Source organism: Vanacampus margaritifer, chromosome 17 (genome assembly GCF_051991255.1).
Source record: "Vanacampus margaritifer isolate UIUO_Vmar chromosome 17, RoL_Vmar_1.0, whole genome shotgun sequence".
NCBI classification, from domain to species: domain Eukaryota; kingdom Metazoa; phylum Chordata; class Actinopteri; order Syngnathiformes; family Syngnathidae; genus Vanacampus; species Vanacampus margaritifer.
The window spans coordinates 3,108,996-3,131,369 of NC_135448.1; the positions used below are offsets into that span (position 1 = coordinate 3,108,996).

At 40.5% G+C, this 22,374-nt stretch overlaps 1 protein-coding gene across 1 annotated transcript in view; it reads right to left on the reverse strand.

Moving 5' to 3' along the window:
* Positions 1–22,374, reverse strand: part of sf3a3 (splicing factor 3a, subunit 3) — a 59,753-nt gene that overhangs the window by 28,955 nt on the left and 8,424 nt on the right. The window contains exons 3-10 of the mRNA XM_077548503.1: positions 18,791–18,843; positions 14,159–14,264; positions 14,001–14,073; positions 13,045–13,136; positions 12,872–12,954; positions 12,585–12,723; positions 12,433–12,501; positions 7,970–8,037 (exon numbers count right to left, since the gene is read on the reverse strand). Of these exons, the coding sequence (XP_077404629.1) occupies positions 7,970–8,037; positions 12,433–12,501; positions 12,585–12,723; positions 12,872–12,954; positions 13,045–13,136; positions 14,001–14,073; positions 14,159–14,264; positions 18,791–18,843 (683 nt within the window). The remainder of the gene's footprint in view (positions 1–7,969; positions 8,038–12,432; positions 12,502–12,584; positions 12,724–12,871; positions 12,955–13,044; positions 13,137–14,000; positions 14,074–14,158; positions 14,265–18,790; positions 18,844–22,374) is intronic.

The window sequence follows — 22,374 nt, forward strand, 5'->3', positions numbered from 1 at the left end:
GACAAGATGGATCAAAACATCTCGTACCACCCATTCACACGGAAAACGTTGAAGTGGCACAAAAAGTTTGTTGCCTATCTTTTCCAAATATGCATGTTTAATGCTTACATCTTGTACAAAAAAAAAAAATCCTGGGACGAGTCAACCTTTTTTGGAGTTCATCCAGCAGGTGGTGAGAGGGTGGCTGTTGCCACAAGACCAGGAGGAAGTTGGGATGGAAGAGCATGAGGAAGCCAGACAAAATACCAGGTCACCGTATTTTGATCCTGAAAGCCGACTTGATGGTAAGATGGCCAAACACACGCTGGAACACATGCCTGCTACTTCCCGGAAAAAAAAGCCAGCAAGAAGGTGTCGGGTCTGCATGCGAAGGGGCATTCGCAGTGAGACAAGGCTGTGGTGCAAATCTTGCAGTGTCCCCTTGCACGCAGGCGAGTGTTACACTGTTTACCACACAAAAGTAAAATTTATGTAGTTCAAACATCCACACAATTGTAAATAATCACACATGCACTGTTGTACACCTTTGTAAATAGTTTGTCAAATTGTTACTGTTTTCTATGTAAATAAACTTTTTAGACTTTTTCATTGTTGGTGGTACTGTTTTATAGAAGTAAAGCACTATTTAGGTGTTTGTGGCATCATTCATGGACAAAAAGAAGTGTACAATTCACTGAAGTGCATGAAATAACATTGTTTCACAAAAAGCCGTTTTTCTCCACTTTTTGTTTCAAAACAGAGAATTTCGGTGAAAGTTACCATTTTCTATTGTTGATTACTGAAGAACGGAATAAGATAGAAACAAACTTTTTTTTTCTGATGAAAGATGAGAGTCCAATCTTTCATTTGGGTGTGTTTCCATAGTCCAAACACAACATTTTCTGTGGACCTTGAAAGATCACTCAAAATGCTTAAATCGGCTGGCAGTGGGGACAACCCGTTTCGGAAAACGTCTGGCAGTGAAAGAGTTAAGGGATGCTGTCAAGCTGAAGAAGGAGTCCTATTGGGCCTTATTGGCCTGTGGGACTCCGGAGGCTGCTGACAGGTACCGGCTGGCCAAGCGGAATGCAGCTTCGGCGGTCACTGAGGCAAAAACTCGGACATTGGGGGAGTTCGCAGAGGCCATGGAAAACGACCTCCGGACGGCTTCGAAGAAATTCTGGTCCACCATCCAGCGTCTCAGGAGGGGAAAGCAGTGCACCATTAACACTGTGTATAGTGGAGATGGGGTGCTGATGACCTCGACTCAGAATGTCGTGAATCGGTGGGGAGAATACTTCGAAGACCTCCTCAATTCCACCGACACGTCTTCCTTTGAGGAAGCCGGGTCTGGGGACTCTGAGATGGGCTCCCCTATCTCTGGGGTCGAAGTCACTGAGGTGGTTAGAAAGCTCCTCGGTGGCAGGGCCCCGGGGTGGATGAGATCCGCCCAGAGTTCCTAAAGGCTCTGGATGTTGTGGGGCTTTCGTGGTTGACCCGCCTCTACAACATTGCGTGGACGTTGGAAACAGTGTCTCTGGATTGGCAGACCGGGGTGGGGTGGTGGTCCCCCCCTTTTTAAGAAGGGCGACCGGAGGGTTTGTTCCAACTATACAGGGATCACACACCTCAGTCTCCCTGGTAAGGTCTATTCAGGGGTGCTGGAGAGGAAGGTCTGTCGGGAAGTCAAGTCTCGGATTAAGGAGGAGCGTGTGGTTTTCGTCCCGGCCGTGGAACAGTGGACCAGCTCTACACCCTCGGCAGGGTCCTTGAGGGTGCATGGGAGTTCGCCCAACTAGTCCACATGTGCTTTGTGGACTTGGAGAAGGCGTTTGACCGTGTCCCTCGGGAAGTCCTGTGGGGGGTGCGTCGGGAGTACGGGGTACCAAGCCCCCTGATACGGGCTGTTGGGTCCCTGTAAGACCGATGTCAGAGTTTGGTCCGCATTACCGGCAGTAAGTCAAATTTGTTTCCAGTGAGGGTTGGACTCCGCCAAGGTTGCTCTTTGTCACTGATTCTGTTCATAACTTTTATGGACAGACTTTCTAGGCGCAGCCGAGGCGTTGGGGGGGGGTCCGGTTTGGTGGCCTCAACATTGCATCTCTGCTTTTTGCAAGTAATGTGGTGCTGTTGACTTCTTTAAGCCGTGATCTCCAACTCTCACTGGAGCACCTCCAAATCCGAGACCATGGTCCTCAGTCGGAAAAGGGTGGAGTGCCCTCTCAGCTAGCTGTGAGCCACTAACATTGGAGATTTGTGCCGTACCAGACAATGACAATGAATAATTAACTAGTAGTTTCTTAACGTCCTTAATTGGCGAATATATTTATTTTCGGGATGGCATTATTAACTATTTTACTGCCAAAGACGTTAAATGACGTTCTGCAAAAACCTACGGAGGAGCGGCAAAGACGTCCACCCATTTTTTTGTATATTTTTTTTTAAACGGGTGGAGTAAAGCCTTGCCCAGCTGTGGTGAAAGTTTCAAGCAGGTCTAATGAGCCTAATGACTATTTTGGGCCCCTAGAGGGCAGCGATGACTCTCTTTTGACAAGATTGGGTAGGCGGTAGTAGAAGACGTGAGGCGGAGCAAGAGGGGACAATGGCTGGGGAAGGGAAGAGAACATGGCGACCGGTTTGCAAGCAGCTCACGCTCGAGCATTTTTTTACAAAGACGAAAAGCATCGACCAAGAGCACATTGATGACGACGATGATCATCATCGATGATGATGATGGTGACTCAGAGGTTGGAAGCGTTGACGCGGCAGTAGAAGATGTGAGGCGGAGCTAGATGGCTGAGGAAGCAAACAATGGCGGTTGCAAGCAGCTCAAACTTGGGAATTTTTTTCAAAGACGAAAGGCATCGACCAACGCTAAAGAGCACATTGATGACGACGATGATCATCATCGATGATGATGATGGTGACTCCGAGGTTGACGCCGAAGTTGGAAGCGCTGACGCGGCGGCTATGACGTCGTCATAAAGGTTCACGGGCTAGCGATGCTAACACCGGAAAACGCGGAGCACAACCGAGCACGCTCAGGTGGACGTTCAATCGGACGACGAAGAGTACCCCGAGTCCAATGCATATTCATCGGAGGAGTGGGTACAGTCTGCTACTTGCTATTCCCTGGAAAAAAAGGCCGTCAAGAAAGTGTAGTGTCTGCACGCAAAACGGAAAATCGAAGTGAAACGTATCTGTTGTGCAAATCCTGCTCCCTCTCCTTGCACGCAGGGCAGTGTTACAAAAAGAAAAACTGTATTTGAAACATCCACATAATTGTAAATAGTACCACAGTTGCACACATTTGTAAATAGTTTTGTCAAATTGTTACACTGTTGAATGGAAATAAACGTATTTTGCAATCCAAAAACACTTTTTCATTGTTGGTGGTGGTGTATTACAGAAGTAAAGCACTATTTAGGTGTTTGTGGCATCATTCATGGAAAAAAAAGGTGTCAAATTCACTAGAGTGCATGAAATAATATCGTTTCACAAAAAGCTTGATTTCTCCGTTTTTTGTTTCAAAACAGAGCATTTCAGTGAAACTAACCATTTTCTATTGTTGATTACTGAAAAACGGAATAAGGTAGAAACAAACTTTTTTCTGATGAAAGATGATAGTTCAATCTTTCATTTGGTAGTATGTGTGTTTCCATAGTCCAAACAACATTTTCTGTGGACCTTGAAAGATCAGTCAAAATGCTTAAATCGGCTGGCACTGGCGACATCCCGTTTCTGAAAACGTCTGGCAGTCAAAGAGTTAATGTTGGTTGAATATATAGAATTTCAATAAAAACTTTGATAATGTAAGCCGAAATGTTGAAAAGGGAAGTCAAGCTAGCAATATTTGATCCACGGTGGAAATGCTAAATGTTTGTTGTCTATATATATTGTGCATTTTTGACAAAGACGCTGGCTGGGTGTCTGGTTGTCTTGCTGGTAAAGCTGGAAATAGTTTTTCATCTACAGAGTGTGCAGAATTATTAGGCAAGTTGTATTTTTGAAGATTCATTTTATTATTGAACAACAACTATGATGTCAATGAACACAAACGACTCATAAATATCTAAGCAGAATATTTTTGGGAGTTGAGAGTGGAGCTTTTTTAAATTTTGTATCTTACGAGGATATCTGTGTGTGCAGGTGACTATTAAGTGTGCACAATTATTTGGCAACTTAACAAAAAAACAATATATACCCATTTCACTTATTTATTTTCACCAGGGAAACTTATTTAACAACTCAAAATTTACAAATATACATTTCTGGCATTCAAAAACAAAAACAAATCGGTGACCAATATCAGGGATGTGATTTGACCAAAGTGAAATTATCTGAAAATTTAGCCGGGGGTCTGGGGGCCGCTGGCACCCAGCTAGGTCCAGGGAAGCCCGCCGGAGCTCATGGGTTTTCCGTGTTTTTAAGTACTTTCAATGCACTCACATGACAAAGAAATAGACAAAACAGCATAAATTTTCAATGTATATTGAACTATCCCATATAAAATGGCAGTTTTAGTCAACTCAAAATCAGTCACATTCAAAAACATTGGACTGCCTTTGCTTTTAAAAACTATCACTGAGAATATCATCATATCTAACTAATGTGATTACTAAGTTAACACATAAATAATGTTGAAGAGTTCAAATTTCATGAACAAATAATTGTATCATGACCAAATGAAAAGTAACTCATATTAGAGCATACCACAAATGTCTTTGTTATAGCAGAAGATGTTATCTGTCGGAGTCATGTGCATACACAATGAACTACTAAAAAAAAATAATAATAAATAAATAAAAAATCTGATTTTTTTTTTGGGGGGGGGAGATAAAAAAAAAGCGGAATTCCGCGAATTAGCGGAAAAATCACATCCCTGCAATATAGCCACCTTTCTTTGTGAGGAAAGCCTGTCATCCATAGATCCATAGATAGTGTCTTGATCTGTTCACAATCAACATTGCGTGCAGCAGCAACTATGGCCTCCCAGACACAGAGTTCATAGAGGTGTACTGTTTTCCCTCCTTGTAGATTTCACATTTGATGGAGGGACCACAGACTTTCTATGGGGTTCAGATCAGGTGAACAATGAGACCATGTCATTATTTTTTCTTCTTTTAGACCTTTTCGGGCCAGCCACGCAGTGGGGTACTTGGATGCGTGTGATGAGGCATTGTCCTGCATGAAAATTATGTTTTTCTTGAATGATGCTGACTTCTTCCTGTAACACTGCTTGAAGAATGTGTCTTCAAGAAACTGACAGTAGGACTGGGAGTTGAGCTTGACTCCATCCTCAATCCGAAAAGGTCCCACAAGATCATCTTTGATGATACCAGCCCATACCAGTATCCCACCTCCACCTTGCTGGTGTCTGAGTCGGAGTGGAGCTCTCTGCCCTTTACTGATCCAGCCACGGGCCCATCCATCTGACCCATCAAGACTCATTCTGATTTCATCACAGGCATTTATTTTGTGCCTTGTTTTTTCAACACACTTCTTGCATTCCTGTTGACTATTTTTAATGAAAAGCTTGATTGTTTGATGATCACGCCTCAAAAGCTTGGCAATTTTAAGAATGCTGGATCCCTCTGTAAGACATCTCACTATTTTTGACTTTTTTGAGTCTGTCAAATCTCTTTCCTGACCCATTTTGTCAAAGGAAAGGAAGTTGCCTAATAATTATGCACAGCTGATATAGGACAACACGCACAAAGAGGATGATGTGGTCAAAATACTCATCTGCCTAATAATTCTGCACTCCCTGTATATGTGAAAGCTTCTGTGCATTTGATGGGCTGTACTTTAAGATGTCGCCACATCATGGAACGGAAATTAAAAAAAAATTATCCTGGAAAAAAACAGTGCCCCGATACTTCTCACTCGTGAAATGTTATGGCAGAACCGTTTTAATGAATGAATGCTTTAATATAATAGTCATATTCTGATAGAAATTATTATTATCATAATCATTAATTATTATTACTATTATCATTGGAACATGTTAGTATTATATGTTGCCTGTAAAAAATGAAAGCTAGTCAGTTAATTTACAGAATACATGCACGTCATGGCACATGGTCAGGATTAGGGATATTAGATACCATTTTTTTCCCCTGACTGATACTGAAATTGAGTAGTCACCGATACTGATACCAAATACCAATTAAGTATACCACTAGTAAATAAAGTTCCCCACCCAAAAATGAAAGATGATTTTTTTTTAAAGACCTATATACCTCAATATATTAATTTTCCTTAACATTGCATTAAATTAATGGCAACATTGTATTTATATAATTTCTCATTTCAAGTTTCTGATCGTTAAACGGCTGCAGGATGGCAAACGTTGATGGTATCGGTCACCGCCGCGAGTATACCTTACATTAAGACTGTTATTGGCACTTATAGCTGGTATCGGTAGTCGCCCATAATCAAGATAGACCTCTGCTTCAATTTGAGCCAGGAAAACCCGTTTTCCCATACATGCAATTTACGTGATCCACAAGAGTTTTCAACTTCCTCTGCTGCTATCAGTGTTGGCAAAGTTCAATTTCCACGTGAACTAGTTCAAATTCACAATTTTTAAAATGAACTAGTTAAGTTTCAAGTTCATAATTAAAGGTTAGGTTCATCAGTCCAAAAGTGAACTAGTTTATAGTTGTTTTTTTTCCTCCCCTAATGTGTTTTCTGCAAGCTGGTAGGGCTGGACGATTATGGGAAAAAAAAAAACCATGATTTATTTTAATTGAGGTTAAAGGAGCTATATCATGGTATTTTTTTAGCTCTTCCACCGTTAACTATAGGCATGTATCTATGATTAAATCTTACCTTTGACACCATGGCGATGTAATTTCCTATGAAATATGAGTTATTTATATTTCTCATGAAATATGAGTTATTTATATTTATTTATTTATATGAGTTATTTATATTTTTTTATGAGTTTTTATACTGGCTATTTTGTAACCCGGAAGTAAGATGCCCGGTTCAGTATAATCTCCGAGTGTGGCTGCCGCGCCCCTCTCGTCCAAGTGGCCAAAAGGTCACGGCGAGACCGGCCAGTCGATACAGTACATCCGCGCCTTCTTTAAATGTGGAAATTAAATGGAAGTTAAATTCTTCAATAAAATATTTGAAACAAAACGGCTTGATTGCCACTCAAGACTGCAAGAATCGTTGTGAAAGAGGATAAAAGAAAAAAGTACTGCATGGGAAGCAAAACCCGGTACCTTTTGCTAGAGGGTGAGCGTGCTAGCCACTACGCCAGTCGCTCTTTTAAATCAATTGCCGCAAAGTTTTTACTTGTAGCTTACTCAAGCGTCAGCCGCAGCACGTGAAACATTTTGAGGAATTTAAGATGGTCAATTGTCATTGCACATCTTCTCTCCTCAACTCTGATGCAAAAGTGAGAGGGTTTGGCGGAACACTGCTGACAGGCCGGCTCGGAGAAAGTGGGCGTGTTTAGTTTGCAGGGGCGGTACATGAGTGACTATGACGTACATGAGTGAGGACATTGTTAATAACTCATTAACAGTTTACTAATGATCTATTAACTAGTTAGAACGGATAGTTATTATAAATATTAGTTTTCAATGATTCAAGGAATTTTCCTTTCCTCAAAATTTAGGTGTACATATATCCAATGACTTTTTTCCACATGATTTAGCAAAAAATACAATCCTTGGGGTCCTGGGTTAGCCCACTAAGTCCCCAAACTTATCAAATAAATGATAAAGAGACATGGGTAATGTTTAAATTTGAAAATGAAGAATGAAAATGCTAGAGGCTTGAATTTCACACAATAATTACAAGGTTATTTTTCACTTGACAAACAGAATAGTGTTCGAGAATAAATTGTTTAAGGTGAAGGGATGAATGAGTGTAAGAGTATAATAGTTTTGAGTAGTTCAAGTAAGTTTTAAAATCAATGAATAATAATAATAAATAAGACATTACGAATGTGTTTTGTGTCAGACAAACTCACCCTCCACATTTAAGTCCCAAAGCCATAAGAGCAGACTTTAATCTGTCCAGACCTAAGGAAGCTAACTCCTGTGTGACAAAAATATGAATTACATACAGTAAGGATAAAACATGACATTGTAATTACCAGAGGTGGGAATTCCGTCAATACTGACGTAAGGAACTATTTACTGGATGCCAGAATGATTGAGTACACAGCTGTGGAGCCCTCTTCTCTTAGTATGCGGAAGAGGATCTAATCTATTCAAAATAGTCCTTACTCTTATACTGCCTTGGTGGCAGCCCACCCACACACGGGGGATGGCACGGCCTAGCCCATGTATAAATAACTGGTTTCTGCCAGGTCACATCACAAACGACACAACGGCCTAGCTCAAGTCTCCTATCTACTCATTAACTCTTTGACTGCCAGACGTTTTCAGAAAAGGGATGCTCGGTGCCAGCCGATTTAAGCATTTTGACTGATCTTTCAAGGTCCACAGAAAATTTTGTGTTAGGACATACTACCAAATGAAAGTTTGAACTCTCATCTTTCATCAGAAAAAAAAGGTTGTTTCTACCTTATTCCGTTTTTCAGTAATCAACAATAGAAAATGGTTAGTTTCACCCAAATGCTCTGTTTTGAAACAAAAAAGGGAGAAATCAAGCTTTTTGTGAAACGATATTATTTCATGCACTCTAGTGAATTTGACACCTTTTTTTTCCATGAATGATGGCACAAACACCTAAACAGTGCTTTACTTCTGTAAAACACTACCACCAACAATGAAAAAGTGTTTTTTATAGCAAAATACGTTTATTTACATTAAACAGTGTAACAATTTGACAAAACAATTTGGCAAACTATTTACAAATGTGTGCAACCGTGGTACTATTTACAATTGTGTGGATGTTTCAAATACAGTTTTTCTTTTTGTAACACTCCCCTGCGTGCAAGTGGACGCAGCAGGATTTGCACAACAGATTAGTTTCACTGCAATGGCTCCTTCGCGTGCAGACGATACACTTTCTTGCCGGCCTTTTTTTCAGGGAATAGCAAGTATATACTACAGTGTGTGTTTGGCCATGTTGCCATCAAGTCTACTATCAGGATCATGATACGATGACGTTACGGTGGTGTTACGTCTGGCTTCCTCATTGTCCTTCAGTTCCTATACCGGGTGGTTGATCCATCTTATCCGCTCCATTCATGGTGGCATCGTAGTCCATAACCAGTGTCTTCTCCGTGATCAGACTGTACCCACTCCTCCGATGAATATGCATTGGACTCGGGGCACTCTTCGTCGTCCGATTGAACATCCGCCTGAGCAGAAGTGCTCGGTTTGTGCTCCGCGTTTTCCGGCGTTAGCATCGCTAGCCGGTGAGGCTTTATGACGTGATCATAGCCGCTGGGTCAACGCTTCCAACTTCGGCGTCAACCTCGGAGTCACCATCATCATCATCAATGTGCTCTTTAGCATTGGTCGATGCTTTTCGTCTTTGAAAAAAATGCTCAAGCGTGAGCTGCTTGCAACCAGTCGCCATTATGGCTTCCTCAGCCATTGTCCCCTCAACACTCTAGCTCCGCCTCACGTCTTCTACTGACGCCTACCCAATCTTGTCCAAAGAGAGTCATCGCTGCCATCTATGGGCCAAAAATAGGCATTATACTAACTAGATCTGCTTGATACTTTCAGCACAGCTGGCCAAGGCTTTCCTCCACCCGTTTCCCCCAAAAAAACTTGGTGAACGTCTTTTAATGTCTTTGGCGCTCCTCCGTAGGATTTTACTAAACGTTATTTAACGTTTTTGGCAGTCAAAGAGTTAAAAGGCCTAATATAACAGTGCGGTCAACCGCCATCGTTTCATTATGTAAAATGCATTAAATTAAATATGTGTACACAATCTTGGTAACACATTCATGGTGCAAGTGGGAGCAAACTTTAAGCAAAAGGTAGTGATTAAAATAGTTTTAAGTATTAAGAGATTTTTTCTGTCATTTTGCTTTTTATGCAAATTAATGTTGGTGACAATTGCTATGATTAGCTATTAGACAGGAAATGCAAATCAGTTACTTTAGTTTCCTCCTCCAGTAACCTGCCTGTGTACATATTTTTGTTTCTATTTCATTAAAAAGTATAAAAACTAAATTCAAAGTTTAGTTAATTGTCAAAGACAAGGTTCTAGGTGAATTCAATGAACAAATTTGAATTAATAAGCGAGCACATCACTCTTATCTAATGGGGTGTAATGCAGTTTGTCCGACTGAAATTGCCGTAGCGTGACATCAGCGGCCAGCAGAGATCTTTACCCAGGGGAGGAATGATTTGCATTTGCAAGCTAACAGCCAATCTCCAGTTTACACACTGTAACTAATGGCACATCAATTGAAACCATGTCTATAAGGCACAATGACTCTTACTTCTTCACAATGATAAAACCTGCATTTTACTTTGATATGTTCCTGCCTGTATTTTTAACTCTTTGACCGCCAAAAATGTTTAATAACGTTTAGTAAAATCCAAATGAGTGCCGCCAAAAACGTTAAAAGACGTTAACTATGTTTTTTAATGGAAACGGGTGGAGCAAAGTCTTGGCCAGCTGTGCTCAAAGTATCAAGCAGATCGAGTTAGTATAATGACTATTTATGGGCACTAGATGGCAGCGATGACTCTCTTTGGACAAAATCGGGTAGGAGTCAGTAGTAGAAGACGTGAGGTGTAGCTAGTGTTGAGGGGGGAATGGTTGAGGAAGCGAAAAGGGCGACCGGTTGCAAGCAGCTCACGCTTGAGCATTATTCTCAAAGAGGAAAAGCATCGACCAATGCTAAAGAGCACAGATGATGATAATGGTGACTCCGAGGTTGACGCCGAAGTTGAAGCGTTGATGTGGCGGCTTCGACCACGTCGTAAAGCCTCACCGGCTAGCGATGCTAACGCCGGAAAACGTGGTGCACAACCGAGCACTTCTGCACAGGCGGACGTTCAATCGGACAATGAAGAGTACCCTGAGTCCAATGCATATTCATTGGAGGAGTGGGTACAGTCTGATCACGGAGAAGACACTGGTTCTGGACAACAATGCCACCATGAATGGGGTGGATGAGATGGATCAGAACATCTCTTACCACCCATTCACGCGGAAAACATTGAAATGGCACAAAAAATGTGTTACCCATCTATTTCAAATATGCATGTTCAATGCATATATCCTGCACAAAACAAAAAATCCTGGGAAGTGCCAACATTTTTTGGAGTTCACCGGTTAGGTGGTGAGAGGGTGGCTGTTACCACAAGACAAGGAGGAAGAGGAGGAGGAAGTTGTTGCAGGTATAGGAACTGAAGGGCATGAGGAAGCCAGACGTAACACCAGGTCACCGTATCATGATACTGAGAGTAGACTTGATGGCAACATGGCCAAACACACACTGCAGTACATACCTGCTAATCCCCGGAAAAAAAGGCCGGCAAGAAAGTGTAGGGTCTGCACGCGAAGAGGCAATCGCAGTGAAACTAATCTGTGGTGCAAATCCTGCTGCGTCCCCTTGCATGCAGGGGAATGTTACACAATATACCACACAAAAAGAAAAATTGTGTAGTTGAAACATCCACACAATTGTAAATAGTAACACATACACACACCACACATGCACAGTTGCACACTTTTGTAAATAGTTTGCCAAATTGTTACACTGTTGAATGTAAACAAACTTATTTTGCTATCAAAAAACACTTTTTCATTGTTGGTGGTAGTGTTTTATAGAAGTAAAGCACTGCTTAGGTGTTTGTGGCATAATTCATGGGGGGGAAAAAGTGTCAAATTCACGAGAGTGCATGAAATAATATTGTTTCACAAAAAACTTGATTTCTACGTATTTTTATCTAAAACAGAGCATTTGGGTGAAACTAACCTATTTCTATTGTTGATTACTAAAAAACTAAATGGGGTAGAAACAAACTTTTTTTCTGATGAAAGATGAGAGTTCAATCTTTCATTTGGTAGTATCTGTGTTCCCATAGTCCAAACACAAAATTTTCTGTGGACCTTGAAAGTTCAGTCAAAATGCTCTAAATCAGCTGGCACCCACATGTTCTCTTTTCTGAAAATGGTTGGCAGTCAAAGAGTTAATATGTTTGGAATTTTATTTAATGAAACCATGGCGGTAATTGGTCTCACAATGACTTTGTTATGCAGTGTGCCGTTTCTACAACTAGATGTCAGTAATGCCTGGAGTTCCATGCAAGCCTGACGTTAAGGTTAGGTTTGAATAAAAAGTGGGGCATTCCATCAACGACAGATGCCCATTTCGCTGAGGGAATGACAAATGATGGATTGACAATTACAATGCCTTTCGGCTTTAAATTTTGGCGGATTGACGATGACGATTGACGAACGCTCAAAATTCATTGATGTGCCCACCTCTGGTAATTACATGTTTCTTATCTATGTATTTGTTTTTTTTATGTTTTTGTTGCTTTTTTTTACCTCCCAAGACGAAAAAGCTGAGAGGTCCAGGTGAGCTCCAGCATGTGTCAAAGCACTACTTGTCTCTTTCTACGATCAAAAAAGGCAATTAAAATAACCATTACTGATCAGATTAACAAACAACCTAACCTAAACCAATAAAGAAGACCTACAGGCCAGCCCGGAAATGTGCCACTCTCCCACTTTTTCTCGAAGTCCATCAGCACTTTGTCATACAGGTCATTCTGGTCAAGCAGAGGTTTGACCCGATCTGTGTAGTCCTGCAGATATTCAAGCAGCATCTCCAAATACCTGCACATAGACATACAAATATGTTCCATGTTCCAATTTTTTTTTTTTTATCCTTCGTGTAGGTGAGTGATGGCTTCATTTTGCATATGGATAATTTTAAGTATTGAAGTTCTGTTCATTTTTAGCACAGTTTTAGTATAATACTCACTTTTTGTATTCTGCATTCTTTCTGTCTTTGGGGATGTCAAACAGCTGGTCAAATGATGACAGGTAAGTGATATACTCAAGTTTCTATTGAAAGAGGTGTATATACATGTACAGGTTAATAATGAGCACAAGTTTGCCTAATTCTATATAAGGAAGTATGTATAAAGAAAGCACCTCGGCTGCCTTCAGGTTGATGTACTTCAGGTAACAGTCATGGAGGTCAAGGTAGCGACCATATCCTTCCTCATCCGTGAATTCCACTAGGTCTGTTTGAATTGTCACAATATTATTAAAATAAATAAACACTTCTAATACATTTCATTTTTAATATGGGTGGAACAACAAAACTGATTTGAATCAGAAAATCTATTTGACTTAAAAGTAAGTGCATCAAATCGAAACAATCGAATCATAAAATATAATGTGATATGTATTGGCTTGTCTTTCATTGGATAGATAGAATCCCCTCCAAAAGTATTGGAATGGCTAGTCAATTAATTTATTTTGTTATATACAGAAGACATTTGGGTTTTAGAACAAAGACGAATATGAGACAAACGTTCATGATACACGCTTTTATTTAATGTATTGACATCTAGGTGTGTTAAACAACTAAAAAACTATGGTGTATAACTTAAAAACAATTGGCATCAGTTATATACAGATTTCCACTATTTGCAGGCCTGACCTAAATAGTGGGGCTCAACTGTAAATATATTGCTCCAAAAAATGACATGAATGCAAATAAAGCACGACAAGACTTTCACCCGTATGAGTGGCATGTTATATTTAATAGTTTTGCATATATATTGTATGCACGTTTGACACCCCTCCTTTAAAATATTACAACCAAAATCAAGACTGGAATTTGTATTTTAAGAAATGTTGACGCCAATATCCACCCCCCCCCTTTTTTTTTTTGCTGAAAATTAATATTGGCTCCAAATACCGGCCTCCTTAACTTCTAATAATCAGCATTGGTATCGGCCTTGAAAAAAACATAGCGGTCTATCGATATTTAAAACTGTATTTTATTTCCTTTGTTGTACATATTTTGTATGTATTTTCAACTAACCAGGTAAATTTATCATGCTGTTGAAAATGTTTACATTATAGGTGGCAAGACTTACTCTGAGCTTCATCACTAGGGTTGTCTCTGGCTTTCATCAGCTCTTCAAACTCTGCCGACATTGGAATGGAAATCTACAGGGATACAAACCATGGCAATTCATTGAAAAGGCATTTAAATTTTTGTTAAATTTAATGTCTACAATAATGGATCACTTACTTCATTTGGGTGCTTCCTGTGAAACTCCTTAATCTGTTTAAGTCTGTTGTAGAACTCTGCAAATTCATTAGGCCCCGAGATGGCAGCAAGCTCATCCCTCCTCATTCTGTCAAAATACAGAGAGCATTAATATTGAACTCAACACTTAAATTAAGAATATACCGGTAGCTATATACAGCGTTGGTTACAGTTAATTCCAAAATGTAACATATTTCATATTACTAGTTACTTGCATTTAAAAGTAATATGTTTCTTTACAATATTATTGTGTGTGTAGAGTAACGAGTTACCGGTAATTTCTAAAAACTTTTTTTTTTTTTTTTAATCGAGAATTGATTTATTTATTCATGATTTTCAGATTTTAAAAAGAAAATGAAAAATTTATATACATATACATACATATACACATACACATATACATATATACAGTATACATACATACAGTATATATACATACATAAATGCATACATATACACATACATGCATACATATACACACACATACATACACATACACACAAATACACACACACATACAAATACATACACATACAAATACATACACATGAATACATACACATAAATACATACACATACACAAATACATACACATAATTATATATACACATATACATACACAAATATATACACATATACATATACATAAATATATACACATATACATACACAAATATATACACATATACATACACAAATATATACACATATACATACACAAATATATACACATATACACACAAATATATACACATATACATACACAAATATATACACATATACATACACAAATATATACACATATACATATAAATATATACACACATATAGATATACAAATATATACACACAAATAGATATACAAATATATACACACACAAATAGATATACAAATATATACACACAAATAGATATACAAATATATACACATATATACATATATGTAGATCGTGAATACTCCCGGAGGTGCTCTGTACTCGCGAGTGCATTTAGATTTTTGCACGACAATTTTCATAGCCATGGGCCCAAAGAAAGACAACAGTGCCAGTGGCAGCAAAGCAAAACATAGTACTACGAACCACAGTGGAATTAGGATGGAGATTATCGTGCCGTACCAGCGGTAAGGGATGCCGTCAAACTGAAGAAGGAGTCCTATCGGGCCTTTTTGGCCTGTGGGACTCCGGAGGCTGCTGACGGGTACCGGCTGGCCAAGCGGAATGCGGCTTTGGCGGTCGCTGAGGCAAAAACTCGGACATGGGAGGAGTTCGGTGTGGCCATGGAAAACGACTTCTGGACGGCTTCGAGGAAATTCTGGTCCACCATCCGGCGTCTCAGGAGAGGAAAGCAGTGCACCGTTAACACTGTGTATAGTGGAGACGGGGTGCTGTTGACCTCGACTCGGGACGTCGTGAACCGGTGGGGAGAGTACTTCGAAGACCTCCTCAATTCCACCAACACGCCTTCCTTTGAGGAAGCAGGGTCTGGGGACTCTGAGGTGGGCTCCCCTATCTCTGGGGTCGAAGTCGCCGAGGTGGTTGGAAAGCTTCTCGGTGGCAGGGCCTCGGGGGTGGATGAGATCCGCCCGGAGTTCCTAAAGGCTCTGGATGTTGTGGGGCTGCTGTCGTGGTTGACACGTCTCTGCACCATCGCGTGCACATCGGGGACGGTGCCTCTGGATTGGCAGATTGGTGGTTCCCCTTTTCAAGAAGGGGGACCGGAGGGTGTGTTCCAACTTTAGAGGGATCACACTCCTCAGCCTCCCAGGTAAGGTCTATTCAGGGGTGCTGGAGAGGAGGGTCCGTCGGGAGGTCGAATCTCGGATCCAGGAGGAGCAGTGTGGTTTTCGTCCCGGCCGTGGAACAGTGGACCAGCTCTACACCCTCAGCAGGGTCCTCGAGGGTGCGTGGGAATTCGCCCAACCAGTCCACATGTGCTTTGTGGGCTTGGAGAAGGCGTTTGACCATGTCCCTCAGGGAGTTCTGTGGGGGGTGCTTCGGGAGTATGGGTTACCGAGCCCCCTGATACAGGCTATTCGGTCCCTGTACGACCGATGTCAGAGTCTAGTCCGCATTGCCGGCAGTAAGTCGAATTTGTTTCCTGTGAGGGTTGGACTCCGCCAAGGTTGCCCTTTGTCACCGATTCTGTTCATAACTTTTATGGACAGAATTTCTAGGCGTAGCCGAAGCGTTGAGGGGGTCCGGTTTGGTGGCCTCAACATTGCATCTCTGCTTTTTGCAGATGATGTGGTGCTGTTGGCTTCTTCAAGCCGTGACCTCCAGCTCTCACTGGAGCGGTTCGCAGCAGAGTGTGAAGCGGTTGGGATGAGGATCAGCACCTCCAAATCCGAGACCATGGTCCTAAGTCGGAAAAGGGTGGAGTGTCCGCTCCGGGTCGGGGAGGAGGTCCTGCCCCAAGTGGAGGAGTTCAAGTATCTTGGGGTCTTGTTCACGAGTGAGGGTAGGTTTGAGTGGGAGATCGACAGGCGGATCGGTGCAGCGTCTGCAGTGATGCGGACGCTGTATCGGTCCGTTGTGGTGAAGAAGGAGCTGAGCCGAAAGGCAAAGCTCTCGATTTACCGGTCGATCTACGTTCCTGCCCTCACCTATGGTCACGAGCTGTGGGTCGTGACCGAAAGAACAAGATCCCGGATACAAGCGGCCGAAATGAGTTTCCTCCGCAGGGTAGCCGGGCTCTCCCTTAGCGATAGGGTGAGAAGCTCGGTCATCCGAGAGGGACTCAGCGTCGAGTCGCTGCTCCTTCACGTTGAGAGGAACCAGTTGAGGTGGCTCGGGCATCTGGTTCGGATACCTCCTGGACGCCTCCCTGGGGAGGTGTTCCGGGCATGTCCTACCGGCAGGAGGCCCCGGGGACGACCCAGGACACGCTGGAGAGACTATGTCTCTCGGCTGTCCTGGGAACGCCTTGGGGTCCCGTCGGATGAGCTGGCTGAAGTGGCTGGGGAGAGGGAAGTCTGGGCTTCCCTGCTAAAGCTGCTGCCCCCGCGACCCGACCCCGGATAAGCGGAAGACGACGGACGGACGGATTATCGTGCCGTTGTAACTACCGTGACTACTTCTGTAAATAGCTGTTCAACAACGTGCATGACGTTAAACAACGCACACAAGGACCACTTAGTAGTCTAACATAATGCCCAATGTAAAATACACAAACTCAGCACTGAACTAAAGCTAGCATTAACATAACATTTATCATCCACTGATGCCATCACACCACAACAGGTAGGGTATTTTTATTGTTTAAATACTGTACTGTCCTGTAAATGTAAAAAACAAATAGAAATTAAAATAGGAATTTTCTGTTTTTGGAGCTTGGGAACTAATTAATTGCATTTACATTATTTGCTATGGGAAAAAATGTTTTGGAGGTTGAACAATTTGGACTTTGAACACTTCGAAGGAACGAATTATGTTCAAACTCCGAGGTACCACTGTATTATTATTACGTTCCTTTTCATCTGACCATTAGCGTGGATTTTTAAACATAGAAATGCCAAAACATGCCTTGAAAATTAAACTGCACTAAAAAACTAGCCACCAGAGGGTGCTAGAACTGCACAAATGGAAATCAACCTGACTTTTTAAACAGATGTGCTGCTTTTAATATCGTGACAACGATATATTGTGGCAGTTTTAGTATCGCGATATCACAATATTGCGTTATCGTTACATCCATTTTGACGACGGCGCGGGAGGAATTCGATTCAGTGTAACGAGTAGACAGTGACATGCTGTTAAGATATATGTTTGTAGACAAAATGTTGAAAATTTCTACGACTTTGTAACGGAATGGACGACGAATAATCACCAATCGATTCCCATAAGGTAATTACAACTGTGCTCCAGTGTTGAAGTTAAATATACCCGCAGGTATGATACAGTTTAGATTTTTTTTTTTAATATTATCAATTTATTATAGTAAACTGAGGTTTGTGTGAACGCCATAGGTATAAGCTCTGAAATGTGTTTGGAATTATGTTTCTATGAGCAAAAAAAAGAAGAAAAAATCCTAAATCACATTTTTGTGGGGAAAAAATAGGATATTTTATTATTATTTATTATTTTGAAGCCAACCCCCCAAAAAAATATTTACAACAATATGTTCTATGCGGCCTCACTAGTCTAAATACAGTATTCTGGTTAATATTGCGTCAGTGGAATATGAATTAAGCAGCAAAATCCAGCAGTTTTCAGAAGACGACCATTTTGCCACTTATCGAATGAAAATTACATCACAGTGGGTCAGGGCTCAGGCAACGACCAATCACAACTCATCTTCAGTAAACAGGTGAACTATGATTGGTCGCTGCTTGAGCCCTGAGCAACTGTGATGTCATCTTCAGTCAACAGCAAGTGTCAAAATGCGAGATGGTTAACAATGGCTGAATTTTGCTTCATAACTCATATTCCACAAATCAGAATGTCAAGACTAGTGAGGTCACATATATTATTGTCAAGAAATGTCTAAGGTTGACTTCCCCTTTAACAAAATCGCTCAGCCTTCTAATTCAGTATTGTGCCTGCCACCAGCCATGCCAATTACTTTTAGTAGTAATGTGTTTTGTTTTGTTTTTAAACGGGAAAAACAAGGACTTACCCATCTTTGTCTTCGTAAGAGTCTCTGAGATTGGCACTCACGTCCATATACCGCTACAAAAAAAGAAAGTTATCAATATTGACTTGAGCTTGTGGTTATTCAAATGTACTATCAATTGTACACACAACAAGCATTACTGCACACACTGCTGAAAAATTTCAGTGGGAAAATATAGTGGCAGTAGAGCTGTGTTATGTACAGGCATGAAAACGGGTCAGGGTCAGGGATGAAAAATGTGAGAATCACGGCCGCACTGGGACCAAAATGCCTCATCAACGGGGGGTTGATTTAGAAGACCATATCAATGTATAATAAAAAACAAAAATGCATTGGTCACATTATTCTGTATAAGAAATAGATTGACAACTTCTGTCATGAAATGTGCAACAGTATACAACTTTTATGGAGTTAAATACATGTAAACTGTTTGCGAACATCTGTACAACCTTAAGTGTTGAGAACTTTTATTTTGTGCGCTACTACTTCAGTTTACAAATTTTAAAATTAACTAGTTTATAGTTCTTAATTGAAATTTTTCCAACTACCCGGTAAGTAAAATTACCTAGGTCATAGTTAATATTTCAAGCCTTTTGAATTAGGCACTTTGTACACATTTGGGCATTGGTAGAGCATGCATGATGTAGGAAAAGGCTTTAATATTACCTTTTTGAACGGCACAGTGCACCTTTAAGCATTACATTGCCCTTATCTCTTTCATTATATTTATTTCATCTTATGTTCACAGGTCTTGGGATTTGGTGGACTAACCTGGGACCTCAGCAATTGTATTTTGTGCCATACCATATGGAAATGTTTGTTAGTGTCAGGGGTGTGAACTGCCTAGTACCTGGCGATTCAATTCGTATCACGATTCATAGATCACGATTCGATTCCGATTAATCCCGATACGAATCTATGAATTGATTATTTTTTAAACTAAAATTTAGAAAATACTAATCAGTAAACTTGTACATGTACACTGTAAGATTTGTATGAAAATGTATTTATTTATCTGAAAATTCAGGCTTATAACTGAGCCACTGCGTTTAACAAACTGGTTGCAGGCTGCTTCATGTTTGAACAGCACTGAAATAAAATATTAAGGCTTAATGTTCCATTAATATAATAATTGAAATTTGAGAATTTCGTGCTGTAATATTGCGATATACTGTATTGCAGAATCGATTTTTTCTAACACCCCTAGTATGACTTATTTACTATTTAGAGAAGTAAAATGCGCAGTAAACTATCAGTACCCTACTTTTGGCTCCAATGTGACGCAGGATTTTATTTTCATGTTTGAACAGCACTGAAATAAAATATTAAGGCTTAATGTTCCATTAATATAACATTCTTCCATGCTTAATGTGTGAATCCTAACCACAAGTAAGACGTTTTGTTGAATGTTCACATAAAAAATGCATGTTTGCATATCTATTCGGCTGCATATCGAATCGATTTGAGAATTGCGCGCTTTAATATCGCGATATATTGCCAAATCGATTTTTTCTAACACCCCTAATGAATATCTGTATTTAAATTTTTTGGACCTATGAGGGCTCTTTTCTTAGAGCCGGTCACATATTAATATTTTAGTACAAAACATGCTTGTCATACTCCGTCTTGTACTAAATTTAGGGTCAATTAACCATTTTAGATTAAATCCACTAGTTTGATGTCCAGCGCAGCTCGCAGAAGGCTGCTCCGACAACGTGCTAATATCTGTGGTAACTCACGCTGTCTCTGCCTCATCATCGAGCTGCGCCTTCACTTGGCCTGGGGGTGAACAAGCAGGTTCATCATCTCCAGCACCAACTTCGTGGAAAGTGTCTAATGTTTTTTGACCCATTCTCTTTAAAAATCGATTCGAGAATTGTGCGCTGTAATATCGCGATATATTGCAGAATAAAAAATTTTAACACCCCTAGTTAGTGTATTTGGATATTGGATAATTTCCATCCCTGAATCCTTTCAAATTAAAACTATAAATATAACTTAAAATGACAAGGAAATAATTAAATTAGTAAGAGAGCTCCAGTGCTCTGGAATGCCCTATCCTCAGAGGAAAGAGCCACCTCTGTAGAAACGTTTTAATCACGTCTTTAGACTCATTTTCATACTCTTGCATTTGGCTGACTTACTGTATATGGGCCTAGTAACTGTTGCTTTCTTTTATTCCTTTCTCCACAGCTTGGAGTGGGAGTTAGGTGTCAATGACCAATTCGGATTCTGCTTGACGGATTCTGCTTGACGGGTTCTGCGCTGGTTGACTGGGACGAGATCCGGGACGGTCCATCACCTTGAAGTTGCCGCCATGGAGATAGCTGCCCCGACCTACTGGGCTGGGTTTGGATGAGGACCAACTTCCCTGACCCTAACCCGCACTAGTTAATATAGTTAAGCATCGCAAACTATATAAATTGTTGCCCATTCGGCATCCATTGCAGCCTGATCATCCTGGAAGGGGGATTACCACATTTGCTCTCCCTTCTCAACGCATCTTATTTTTCCTCTGATGTTTTTTGTTCTTGTTTTTCCTTGCCCTTTTGTGGTTCGATCAGCGGATGTCGTTAATATTTGTCAAGCCCTTTGAGACTCTTGTGTGATTAAGGGCTATATAAATAAACTTGACTTGAATTGACTTGAGTAAAATAATCATTCTTTATACTAAAATTATAGCAATTAAAAATAAAAAAAGACTGTTCTGAGCGTGTTGGCCTTTTAGGAGCAGTCTGGTGGTGTGCATGGATAGAGTACACACTTACACCGAGACAGAAGAAAGGTCCATTTTAGCTCTTTTTAACTAGTTTTCACAGATACGGAAAAAATTGCGCCTGCTAGTAGTTTTATTTGTATGTATTTGTTGTGGCTATTTGAGTATGTGTTTCCACAGCGTTTGTGTGTGAATAATATATAAGTCGATGCTAATTTCCTGTTTAAATGGGATCGTCCAATCACTTTAGCATTAGCGCTAGCGATGTTATATAAATGAATAAAGTTTTGTATATACTGTACATAAATATAAGTGTGTAATTCTTCCATGTTGGGTTTTCAGTTTTAGAGTAAACTCCAATTGGGGTTACTACTGGGGTTGAAACTTGCAGAGTTGCCAGTGCTGTACTTTTAAGCTAAATTGAGCTAACCGCTACTGTTCATTCAATTTAAAGTTTTTTTTACTTTAATAAACTATTTAAATAAGTGTTCAGAAGTGTTTTTGAGAATGAAAAATCAACCTAAATATAATCGCTAGATTAGTTGAAAAATGAATAGTCAATAGATCGGGAGGAAAACAATAGTTTGGGAAAGCCCTAATTAGATTAGATAAAAAAGATCAAATCAGATCAGATCAAATCAGATAGATAGATAAGATAATATCTCAAAACCTCGTGTGAGCATTGCTCAAATGTGCCCTTCTGTTAATTCAGAGTACCCCAAAAGGAGCCCAGTGCTTACAAAGAAAGAAAACAGCTCAAGCATGAGCTGCTCCGAGCTGCTGAATGCTATATAACTTTAAAAATGGGCTGCGTTTTAATGCAAGCGGATCGCATTGCGGGTCTCCTTCTCGAAAAATACACACATGCAAA